The 12,500-nt window shown below is 36.8% G+C and overlaps 1 protein-coding gene across 9 annotated transcripts in view; it reads right to left on the bottom strand.

Annotated features, from left to right (window-relative positions):
* Nucleotides 1-234: 234 nt before the first annotated feature.
* LOC125037302 (septin-2B-like) overlaps nucleotides 235-12,500 on the bottom strand; it is a 43,947-nt gene continuing 31,681 nt past the window's right edge. For 7 of the 9 annotated variants that reach the window (XM_047630369.1, XM_047630370.1, XM_047630371.1 and 4 more), the window contains 9 exons: nucleotides 10,408-10,513; nucleotides 8,406-8,492; nucleotides 7,474-7,597; nucleotides 7,023-7,157; nucleotides 5,321-5,438; nucleotides 4,940-5,026; nucleotides 3,830-3,990; nucleotides 3,414-3,566; nucleotides 235-3,147 (listed from right to left, as the gene is read on the bottom strand). In XM_047630369.1, the coding sequence (XP_047486325.1) occupies nucleotides 3,018-3,147; nucleotides 3,414-3,566; nucleotides 3,830-3,990; nucleotides 4,940-5,026; nucleotides 5,321-5,438; nucleotides 7,023-7,157; nucleotides 7,474-7,597; nucleotides 8,406-8,492; nucleotides 10,408-10,513 (1,101 nt within the window). In that variant the 3' untranslated portion in view covers nucleotides 235-3,017. Of the gene's footprint in view, nucleotides 3,148-3,413; nucleotides 3,567-3,829; nucleotides 3,991-4,939; nucleotides 5,027-5,320; nucleotides 5,439-7,022; nucleotides 7,158-7,473; nucleotides 7,598-8,405; nucleotides 8,493-10,407; nucleotides 10,514-11,343; nucleotides 11,692-12,498 lie in introns of those variants that run through there. The other 2 variants (XM_047630373.1, XM_047630374.1) reach the window with 2 other exon arrangements.

Consider the following 12,500-nt stretch of genomic DNA (forward strand, 5'->3'; position numbering starts at 1 on the left):
AAAATAACACCATCGATATTCATAGCATTAGTAAAAACAAACAAACAAAAAAAAAGGTTTTCCCGCTAATCTAAGGGAAGGTGAAATCAGGTAAAGTCACAAGGTCTACTAATTGACTCCTTTGTGGCTAAGCACTAACAGAGCCATCTATGTGCAGAGATATTTCCCAAAAAATGAGCACAGCATTTTCCCGGTGGAATTGAGTTAATATAAAAAGGATACACAAACAATGAATGAAATACTGGCTTTATTGCTCATGCTAAGGAGTAAGACTTCTTGGCATAATTTTGAAGCAGATGAACATTTTTTTTTTTTCTTTTTTTTTAGTGGAATCAAAGTATGCAAAACAAGCTGGCACAAAACTTCATATAAAAATTGTTAACAAAATTATAAAAAGTATATCTTATTAGGGTTATGGTTACCAAAAAAATAAAATAAAAAACAAAAAATAAAATAAATAATACAAATGGAGTATGATTACAATAATAATAATAATGAAACAGAGGAAAAAAATTATTGCACGCACACACACATGCTCAAAAACTAAAAACAAAATAAAGCTCGTTGAATACATACAAAAGATGGAGGTGTTCTAGATGGAATGTGGTGCAATCTTCACTTGTTTTTCCCCCCCTTAAGACTTAGCTTTCAAGTGAGTGTAAATGGGTTTGGCACTCATAAATGTCACTGATCAACCTTGGTGCCGAGACATGTCAAGGCATTGGGCAGAGTGCCTCTTCCTTAGTCTCAAGAGATGGATGGGATAGGGGGTGGTTTGAGGGCTAGGGGGGGGGGGGGGACATAATGGCCAACAACAACAGTCTAACATCTGTACCCAAAATGTACACTTACAAAAATAAGAACCATTCCCTATACACCTGCGAGGGCTGAACATTCGAACTGTGTATATACTCTTCAATGCCTGTCTTCACAAAATGTCTTGAACTTAGGACATAACTTGTTATCACACATATCATCTGAAATTCATAACATGGATATGTGTCCTCTAAAACCAATGATTACTTGATATGGTATAAATTCATATTTACGAGTAAAAATATGTCACCTTTAAGAATACGAGATTTGATATACTGACAATTATACAGTGTCACAGTTGTTACAGTTTACAATATTACATTAATATACAATGTCCATTATGAATATAATTTTTAAATTTCAGTGGGAACATGTCAACAATTATATTTCAATGAGAATATGACACACATGGAACTTAAAAATGCAAAGTAGGTTTAATGCATAAGAGTTACATAAAAGGAGGAAGCTGGTATATATGACAAACCTCCTTCATTCTCAGAAATTACCTTTACTCTTACAATGGCATGTCATCTACTTGATTGTCTCTGACCAAGTCCAAGAAAATCCTTACTTAATTTCCTCTACACCTGTTCTCTCTTAAGGCACGTACAACAGTAACAGGCAGGTATGTCACTACCCATAAATGTTGATCAACAATGCTTTTAAACACAACTGCATGGGCCTGAGAGTATGGGAAAACATTGACAACAATGTTATGGAATTAGAAGGAAGGGGGAAACTATTTACCAAAAAATAAATAAAAATGAGAAATAACAATCAAATTTTAAAAACTGGTCCTTTAAAACCACATTCCTTAAGAGTAAAGTTTAGCTATTGTTAACTCCTTAAAATTGACAGTCTTCAGTAAACACAAGACGTACTCAGTTTTAATCGAACAAAAACTAAATGAACTGCCTTCCGCACAGATTATGAAAATCATAATAATCTATTCTTTTTTCAATAGGGGGCCAGCAAAAAGGATGGAAGACTAGATCATAAAAAAATAACTTAAACTAATTGGCATTAAACTACAAAACTAAATTCAAATGTTACGCTAATTCTTACTGCTCTATGGATTCTAAATATTATACACTTTGGTGGGAAGTGACTGAATGTGTTGTGGAGGAGGGGGGGGAGGATTCGTTCTGGGTATTGTACTGCAAGAGATGAAGACAAACAGGAATGTGGGACAGAAGTAGAGAGATTTGGAAAAAGGAATATCAAGATGTTTGTGGAAAAGACATAGGAGAGAGAGAGAGAGAGAGAGAGAGAGAGAATCAATAGCTGTGTGGGTTGAATGGGGTAGGTTGGGGCAACATGAGAAACAAATAAATCTTATGCCTAAAAATGTCTATAAGTTATACTCAGTAAAGAGGGGGGAAAAAGAATAAGAAAAGGAAAGAAAGAAAGAAAGAAGAAAAAAAAGCTTAACATGACTTTTCTACTTGCTACAGGGACTCCCTAAAGTTTGTCAATCAAAAACAAAAAACAAAAACTTTATATAAATAAATAATCAAAACACCAATGTTTGTTGCGTTTCATAATTTGTAAAAAAAACTATGTATGCCTGTTACAAAATATGGAAGCCTATAACTAAGGAGGTTATCAACCTTCCTCACTGTGAGTGAGGGACAACCGAAGAGACATGCACAAATTGCTTAATCAGAACGATAACTAGATACATTCTGTGTTTGTTTATAAGCTAACCTTTAGCAACCTTTGTTCTGTTTTCATATTTATAAAAAAGAATTTAAGAAAAAAAAAAAAAAAGGGTTTTGGATTTCCCATTAAAAAAAGTAAAATAAAATAACATTATATAACTACAACTAATTTCTTCAGATCAGTAATAACATAAGTGAAAAATTATGCCATCTCTAATCACTTGGCAATGAATATTATTTTCTCGTTGTCTGGACTTACAAAACTACCCAACTCCCAGCCGTTCCGAGGTAAGTCTCCTAGGAGGCCTAAGTACATTGTAAAATTGGAAAAAACAAATCACTTACAGAAATTACTTTAAAATAACAAAATAATAATAGATTGCAATAATATAATTTGAAAACAAAGAAATAAAAAAGAGAAGTACCATATCCATCTCTTAACTTCTGGAGAAAAAAAAAGAGAGAGAAAAAAAAAAAAAAATCTTATATATATTAAATTTGATTTGCAGTTTGAAACATTCCTCCTATACAGCCTAGGGTTTATTTTTTGTCCTGGAGTTGGGCCTGCATCCTGGCCATCATCTCCTGCATCTTTCGGATCTGAGCTTCCTTCTCCTGCAGCTCCATGGCCATTCGCTCCTTGTCTGGACCACTTACCATGGCTGTTGGCCTGTTGGGAATTAACATGGGGAATTAGTATTCAACAGCTAAATGGATAAGTAAGCCATGTTGGTTATAAGGAATCTCTTACTACTCTAAACATATTCTTTCTGAAGGTGATGGAATGTGCATGGCTACATCAGCTTTAGAAATGCAACTCCTTTAACAAGAATACGCATACACACAAATGCAAATATCTTTATGTCCTGCTCAACCAACTATGGTCAAACATACATATATATAATCACGAGAACAAAACATTCTCTGCATACTTACGACTGTTTTTTTGGTGGAGCTGCAACAGAGTTAGCATTATTGGTAGCAGCACTTGCTGTCAGGGGAGCTGACCCACCCTTTGCCAGCCTTTCTGACCGGTAGTTCTCATAGTGTACATCTTGCGTGACTTCTGTCAGGTCCTGCATATGGGTACTGAAAATGGATTTTTTTAAATTTTATAATCTGCTTCAATAATTTACCAGCATAGAGGCAAATGACAAAAATAATTAAAGCGGTTTCTGATAATTGTGAGAAGAAGAAGAATAAAAAAAAAAATCAATAATAAACATTATCATTTAATATATTCAACTTTTCTCCTTGTTTAAACCTAATTACTATTAGTCTTGTGTCTTTGTCTTTAAAAAGAAACTATATGGACAGAAGGCAAAGATGTAGAAGAAAAAGAAGAAACTAACCCTAATAGACAACGGAGCTTAATGAAGTCACAGTGATTGGGATTCTCCACCTCAATGACACCCCAAGGGTACTGCCGCCCTCGGACTTTCTTGCCACCCACATCCAGCACAGTTGTGGAGCCCACCACTGCGAAGGGCACAGCCTCCTTCAGTAATCGCACCTGTTGGGGAAGAATCATGGTGTTCAGTAATACAGACCAGAATAAGAAACTGACCAAGAGATACAAGTGAGGCAGATGAAGAGAGAATAAGGAATGGACCAGTGGGGGAGACAAAGAGGGAAAATGATTATAGTTTGGGAGAAGAAGGGATTGGTGAAGGAGGCAGCAGTAAGACGTATGATGAGGTATTACAGAAATGGTAAAGGGTTAAGAGCAAATGGAATGTGAAAGAAACTAGAAGTAGGAAGTGATTAACCCCTTCCTGACGGGTCACGCCCTGAGGCGTTATAACAAACCGCTTGACCTGAAGCGTGAATAATTTGGGAAGTACCTTCCAAACTCTACTAGTAGTCATTACCAATTCTCTATCTTCACTTACATATGGCATGGCCTAGGTCAATGATATTAGAAATGCTTCTCTTTTACACAAAAGTTCATGAATTAACCCACAGGATCCAGTTACGTCACAGGAATCAAATCACCCAAAATCTGGGCATTGGGCTTATGTAAGCGGCCACTATCCAGGGTGGGTGCTGGCCGGGCGCACACAAACATGTGTGCAGTGACAAGACTCTTTGCTTTCTATTTGGTTAGTTTTGGCCATTTTCCAATACCCATATATGCCATTTGATTTGCATTATCCAGATGGTAATAGTTTTTTCTTTGCACAGACTCCATATCATCTCTCTAGGTAGTCTACAACTCAGTGCAAGAAAAATAAAACTCTGTAACTCTTTGTTGTCTGTATCCTTTACATCATCCCAGCCTTCAGCTGAACGACAGCCAGATTTTCCCCTGATGGCATGTTCTTGTCACCTACCCCTTGCCCTGGATTTTTTCATGACGTGACAATCATGTCACCCAGATCTAAGGGGATAAGACTACAGCTCAAATCATAGTGTGTCAAAATATGACAAGAGTTATCCTAAATCCTTATACTCATCCTCACCTGCTCCTTATAATCCTCCTCCTCATCTGTGTCACAGTCTGGGAGTGGATAAATGTGGATTCCATTCTCTTCTATCTCATCCAATACCTGAAATGATAAAAGTAGTTAGATGCGATTAGATGCTCTGCTGCTCATTAAATGGTTGGATTTCAAAGAATCACAAAGAAAACAGAATGAAATAAAAAATTGGAAAATAAAAGGAAGAAAGGAGTGTTAAAATCATGAACAGCATGACTAATATAATAAGGATCACAAGGAAAAAACTCACAGCAGCCAAAACACACAATACAAACATTAATAGGCCTACCACTCACTCTAAATGACAACACATTACTGATTCTCAGTCTCCTGACTATCACTACCCTCACACACTACTCTCACCTTTCGCTTTAGTTTAGCCACCTCTTGCTTGGTTAGGGTATCAGCCTTGGCAATAACGGGAACAATGTTGACCTTGTTGTGGAGTTGCTTCATGAACTGGATGTCCAAGGGCTTTAACCTGACAAGAGAAATAGTAACTGAGTAAAGCACATCCACTACTCACTAAAGAGATGAGAAATCATTCTAAGGTAAACAAATTCCTACTGTATTATTCATGTTATCAATATACCTAAACCCTTCTAGTGCATATCCTTCATGGCACATCAAGCAACTGCAGTCCACAGCTGTAACCCTTTGCCACCGGGTGGCATGTACATACATGCCATGGCATGCCTGGACTATATTCAAGGTGGCATGTGCCAGTCCTGTTTTCCGTGGGCATGTCATGCCACGCATGTTATAGTGCTGACACAATTCCCCAGCAGTGGGGCCTGGGCCGCTATGAATACAGCCCAGGAGAGAGGGGTTTCACATCAGAAAAGCAGCATTGGGTTAAAAAAAATTCTGTGTTTCTGGCAAATGGGTCTATACAAACTAGAGCCTGTTATGCCCAGGAGGTCTCTTTTGTATAATGCTATGTTTAACCCCTTCCCGACGGGTCACGTCTATAGACGCGGCGGAGGAGCGCCAAAGCACTCCGGGGAGGTGATTTGGCTTGATTTACCGAACTCCCGCGCTCAAAGTCGGCGCGTTGCCATTGATCGCCAGAGCGTAGAGTTTTATTTAGTTTCATACACCCGTCACCAAGGGGTTAAGTACCACACAAATAAAATATACCAAAAAAATTGTAAATGCTCATAAAAATTTGTTATGATGCCTATAGGCGTGACCCGTCGGGAAGAGGTTAACAGTTGTTACTTTTTAGTGTCATTACCAACAAGAAAAACAGAAACAATGTTCAGATTAGGACTTTCAATATTTTTGCTACTGAAAATGATATGGTCTACAAAATCTTAGCCATAGTCAAAAGCTTGAACTTTATGTGCAACTATCCAAATGGTAATCTTGTAATCTTGGACTTAACCCATTCGCCCTGGATTTATGTTCTGTCCCCTGTAGTTTTTGGAGAATTTTGTTACATACAGATGGCTCCACGTGTGCTCAGCCGGCAAGGAGTCCATTGGTAGGCCCTAGTTACCGATCCTGATTTCCCCATTCCTTGAATTAGCGGGAAAATGTGTTTTTCTTATTAATACCATTGCTATCGATACTGTTATTATTATTATTGATGTTATGATCATTAAATTGTCATTCAAATATTTTAGAAATGATATGATACAAAAGACCCTTTCCTAAGTGAAGGAAAAGGGTAAACAGGTGAGATAGGTAGTTCTGATAACTGGCTTTTTGGTGATTAAGAACTTGTAGAGCCATCTATGTGTAAATACAATAAATAAACATGTATTACAGTGGGCATGGCATGTATTCTTGCCACAAGGGGCGAATGGGTTAATATTTACATTTTTGTTTTCCCTAACTTCAAGTTTTGTATTGTAAGATAGAAAAAATAAGGTTTCCAGTCTTCTTCCAAATCATCAGATTAAATTATGTGACACAGAACTTTAGTGGCCTGCCAATGCTTAACACCTGAGGGCCTTATAAATGAACTGGATATCACTACCTTATAAAGTATCAAATTACAAATAATAAAATACAATATTCTTAATCATCAACAATTATTGCAATCATTTCAAAGTTGTACCCGTGGCCAGCAGGATTGATGAAGTAGAAGCAGCAATGGACTCTGTTGTCAACAATGTGGCGACGATTGAGGCCAGACTCATCCTGCAGGTAGCGCTCAAACTGGTCATTGATGTAACTGATGATGGACTGGAAGCTGGAATTGAGAGATAGAGAAAAAAATTATAAGTCAGTGAAGAATTGAGCTGAATATGAGAGAGAGAGAGAGAGAAAAGGAAAAAGAAACACAATATACATCTTGATAAGCTGACAGAAGTGAATCAATTATAACATTTCTCTAATTACAATTTAGAGTAAGGAGGCATGTGCAATTAAAAGTACTTAATCCCTTCAGATTAAATTCAAATAAAGCCATATCAAAGCTGTATCCTATAACACGACTTAACATTAAATACAAAATAACATCATTTCATAACACAATACAAATATTTCCAGCAGAAAAATATCTTTACCAGTCAGTGTTGTCAATGGCATCTCCATAACCTGGAGTATCAACAACCGTCAGTCGCACCTTTACGCCTCTCTCTTCAATCTCTACAGTTGACACGTCTATCTTGACAGTCTTCTCAATACATTCTGTTGGGTTGGGAGGAGAGGAAGATAAGTTGAGATGTGGTAAAGGGCTTATCATACAAAAGTAAATTACCTTGCACTTTATACATTTTGCACATCTATCATGTACTTTCTCAAAATTTATACAGATTAGTGCGTGTCCACAAAAATGTCAAGTGAGACATTTAATTATTTTCTAAACAAAAGTGAAGTGTAGTATTTTATTGTAAATATTTTTAGAAAATACAACAAAAATATTTCTCTTGTGTAAATCCACTCCTAATAGGATAAGACAAAACATACAAAGGTTCTCAGGTCCTAATTAAGATTAAAATAAAGTCTTATAACAGTAACCAGACTCAATTCAGGAAATTACCACCTTTCTGGGGAACTAGAGGAGCTTGACCTAAGCTTGATTTACCCAAATCCTGTTTGTTTTTTGCAAAAAATGAGGATCTATAGCCTTCAAAATATGATGAAAATTATACACAGCTATGTTATGATGCCGTCCTAGATATGCCTTTGAAAGATTTGAGAGCAGTGTCCATGTTGCTCATAAATACATGTACAGATTTAAGTTCGTGAAACATGAGGATAGATTGTTTATTTAAGAAAGTACACAAAAATGTGTCTTGTGTGATAGTCCCTTCATGAAGTGGAAAAGCTGAGGAAAATACTCAATGTACCCCACATTCATCTAGTAAGACAATATACACAAACAATGATATAGTAACAACACCACTAGCAAAGATGATTTTCATAAACAGCCAACTCAACCCTACAACTACAAGTGACACTGAACTCTCTTCCTGTATGGAAAGCTGCAACTTGCCTTGAGCTGAGGGCATAATACGATCAGGATACAGATCGGTAAGGAAGAGGGTGTTGATCAGCGTTGACTTGCCAAGGCCGCTCTCACCTGCAGAAAAATTACATTATTAATAAGAAAGAAAGAAATAGAAAGAGAAAGAGAGAGAGAGAGAGGGAGAGAGAGATTGAGAGAAAGAGAGAAAGAGAGACAGAGAGACAGAGAAAAAGAGAGACAGAGAAAAAGAGAGACAAAGAGTGAGAATGAGAGAGAGAGAGAGAGAGAGAGAGAGAGAGAGAGAGAGAGAGAGAGAGAGAGAGAGAGAGAGAGAGAGAGAGAGAGAGAGAGAGCGAGAGAGAGAGAGTGAGGGTGAAGGTGAGGGTGAGAGTGAGAGTGAGAGTGAGAGTGAGAAAAAGAGAAAGAGAGAGAGAGAGAGAAAGGGAGAGAGAGAGAGAGAGAGAAAGGGAGAGAGAGAGAGACAGGGAGAGAGAGAGAGACAGAGAGAGAGAGAGACAGAGAGACAGAGAGAGAGAGAGAGAGAGAGAGAGAGAGAGAGAGAGAGAGAGAGAGAGAGAGAGAGAGAGAGAGATTGAGAGATAGAGAGACAGAGAGAGAGAGAGAGAGAGAGAGAGAGAGAGAGAGAGAGAGAGTGAGAGATTGAGAGATAGAGAGACAGAGAGAGAGATAGAGAGACAGAGAGAGAGAGAGAGAGAGAGAGAGATTGAGAGATAGAGAGACAGAGAGAGAGATAGAGAAAGAGAGAGATAGAGAAAGAGAGAGAGAGAGAGAGAGAGAGAGAGAGAGAGAGAGAGAGAGAGAGAGAGAGAGAGAGAGAGAGAGAGAGAGAGAGAGAGAGAGAGAGAGAGAGAGAGAGAGAGAGAGAGAGAGAGAGAGAGAGAGAGAGAGAGAGAGAGAGAGAGAGAGAGAGAGAGAGAGAGAGAGAGAGAGAGACAGAGGGGGGCATGAAACAGGATATTTGTTTTAGGATAATTAGACTTCAAAAATAACAGCAATGATTATCATTATAAAAGCAATAATTATTTACAGTATCACAATAAAAATAATAATAATAATATCACCATAATTATGGCGTATAATACAAATATCTATATCAAGAAAGGAAAAAGAAATAATAAAACTAAATATATTTAATAAAGAACAATGAAACACCTAGCTTTTCACAATGACTAAACAAGTTAACATATAAACTAATCACAACAGTGAAGAAAATTAAAATGGTAGAAAAGATAATGTTATAATGCTTCCAGATACTGTGGCAGGAGAATGGCTCTGGATCATTAGAAAAATTTGTAGGCAGAAAGCTACATTGATTTTATTTTTTATTTGTTATACACACACACACACACACACACACACACACACACACACACACACACACACACACACATCTATTTGCATATGTATATATTTATACTTATACTTACACACACACACACACACACACACACACACACACACACACACACACACACACACACACACACACACACACACACACACACACACACACACACACACACACACACATATTTAATGGTAGAAAAGCCCACAATGCAAAACTAGATTTATTGAAAACGAGACTACAGTTTCGAAATCCACCTGGGTTCAATCTTCAGATAGCCAGGCGTACGGCCAGAAACGCGCATACACGAGGCCAGTTGAACCGCCCCTTAAGAAGTGGAACGATGATGGGAGGTAAGTGAGGTGGGGTAGGGGGGGGGGGTAGGACAAGGAAGGTGGTGGTAGTATAAGGAAATTAGGTCGGGATGGGGAAGTAAGAGATGTAAAGATGAGGGAAGGTAGAAGAAGGTGAGGAGTGGTAGATGGAGGGAGGTAAAGGGAAAGGAGGAGGAGAAAGGGAAGATAATAAAGGCAAAGGCCAGAGATTGAAAGACCAGTGTTAAGGTAAAAGAGGGGTGTGAAATATCCAAAGAATAACCCAAGATATAAAACACATGAAATGCACCCATTCACACAGAAGACAAACACAGCTCAGGCCACTTACCAACAACCATCAGCGTGAATTCAAAGCCACGCTTGACAGACTTTCTGTGAATTTGGTTGGGGAGATTGGCAAAGCCTACGTACCCAGGCATGTCTGGATTGCTGAACTGAAAAAGGAAAAGATGAATGGTCAGTTACAACTTGAAAATTGACAAAATATAGTCTGGCCTGCATAAAAATTATTTCTATCTTAATAGAAAATGTAAATCAATATAGTAATCATAATCAAACTAATAGGATCAGTCACACCACTGAAATTATGTATAACACAACTGATCATTAAAAGAATACGCATTTTATTGACACTAATAAAACTGTCTCAATATTTGTCTTTTTTTTCAACATGAAACATTACAAAATGTACTTTCTTGCCATGGCTAAATTTTAGTTTAGCACCATGTAAACATATACCTGACATTTCACTCTAAGACCCAATCTCCAACTAAATCACACTAAGCTTTTTTTTAATTAACCAATGTTGGAAGTGCACCTCTTTCATTGAAGTTTCCTTTCAGCTAATAAAAGCAATTCCTATAATATTTATTTCTTTAACTATTTTATGAGATACCTCTCATTTCTTATTTCTAAAAGAGTAGGCATTACTATGGAATTTTGTCTGAGTTGCAATCAGGACTATGGGTTAAACACAGACTTCTGTTGTTCAGGTTTCTTTTCAATTTCATACTGCTCACCCACTGAAATAAAATTTCAAGTACTATTATTTTTCTCTCCATTAAGATAAGTAAATAAATATACACTTCCCATGAAAAGTTAAGTTACATAGCACATTTTTTTTTCTTATCCCATCCATATGATTCTTTACAAATCTGAATAATCTTGTTAAAACCTGTAATAAGCTCCGCTTCTTTCCCTAGCACACTAAAATTAGACAAGAAAATGCAAAAAAGAATACCTCCAAAAACAAATATACAATTACCATATGACATCCAGGCTGTGCATTAGGCCTAATGTCTTCCTCACTTTCATTGCTGTCAGAGCTCATGCTGCTTTGTTTAAATGCTTTATACTTTCCCTTATACTGAATTCCTCATTATCTCTCTCAGCACATAAGCATGCATCATCATTACCAAGGAGTTAATTTCACTCTATCTTGCATTGATAAGGGGACAAAAGACATAGCTATAATACAGTTAGGGTCATTGCTTACTATGCATCACTTAAGACTACAAAAAAATTAACTCTGTTGGTAATTTAGAAGGAAAAGCTGCTAAGAAAAATGCTTGTAGTCTGAGGATTGAAGGCAAATTGCTTCAAAATTAGTAGCAATAAAAAGATAAAAATCTTTAAAATTATGATTTTTTTTTCTCCATGTCCTTTATCTTCTGCATTCCTTCCTTCTTTCTCCCTTCTCACAGGAAATCATACCATCTGGTACTTGTTCTTCATGTACTAAGATTAAAGGAAGTATAAATTTTGTGTAATTTGAAAATTACAACCAAGACAAATGCAAAAGTGGCACCCAATTGATAACAATGTGCATTTTAGCAGAAATAATAAAAAACTTTATATTATTTACTTATTTGGGAAACTGACTGATAATACCATAATTACTAACATTTTCAAAATAAATGTTTATAGGACATCAAAATATCCACCACTAGTGGAAGTGTCACACCTACACATTTACCTCATTTTGTATGAATACAGCTTGCAGACTTCCTTTTCACTTTATCATCAAATAAAGACCGAGTTTTATCATGCTATAATATGTGGTGTAGATTTATTTGCCTTTGCTTCAGTCATTTTATACTAAAAATTAATGGGTTGGACTTAAATTTGTAGGTCTTCTTTACTGGCTCAAATCAAGTGTCAGGTGGATTTGCACAGAGCAGAGCCAATGTAATTATGAGACAATAATGCTCTTTTAAATGCCACTGCAAGTATCTTGTAAACATTAAACAATTTCCATACAAAACTTTGTTCCAAATTTTGGAAAAAGCAAAATCAGTTGCGCTAACATATATTATACAGTTTATGACACTCAATTAACGCCTCATCAAAATGAAATTCTTGCAGAATAATGCAAATTCAATATCAAGTACCAAAGGACGACTTCAAAACTGTTACTAACCA

This window comes from Penaeus chinensis, chromosome 23, assembly GCF_019202785.1.
Source record: "Penaeus chinensis breed Huanghai No. 1 chromosome 23, ASM1920278v2, whole genome shotgun sequence".
Lineage (NCBI taxonomy): Eukaryota > Metazoa > Arthropoda > Malacostraca > Decapoda > Penaeidae > Penaeus > Penaeus chinensis.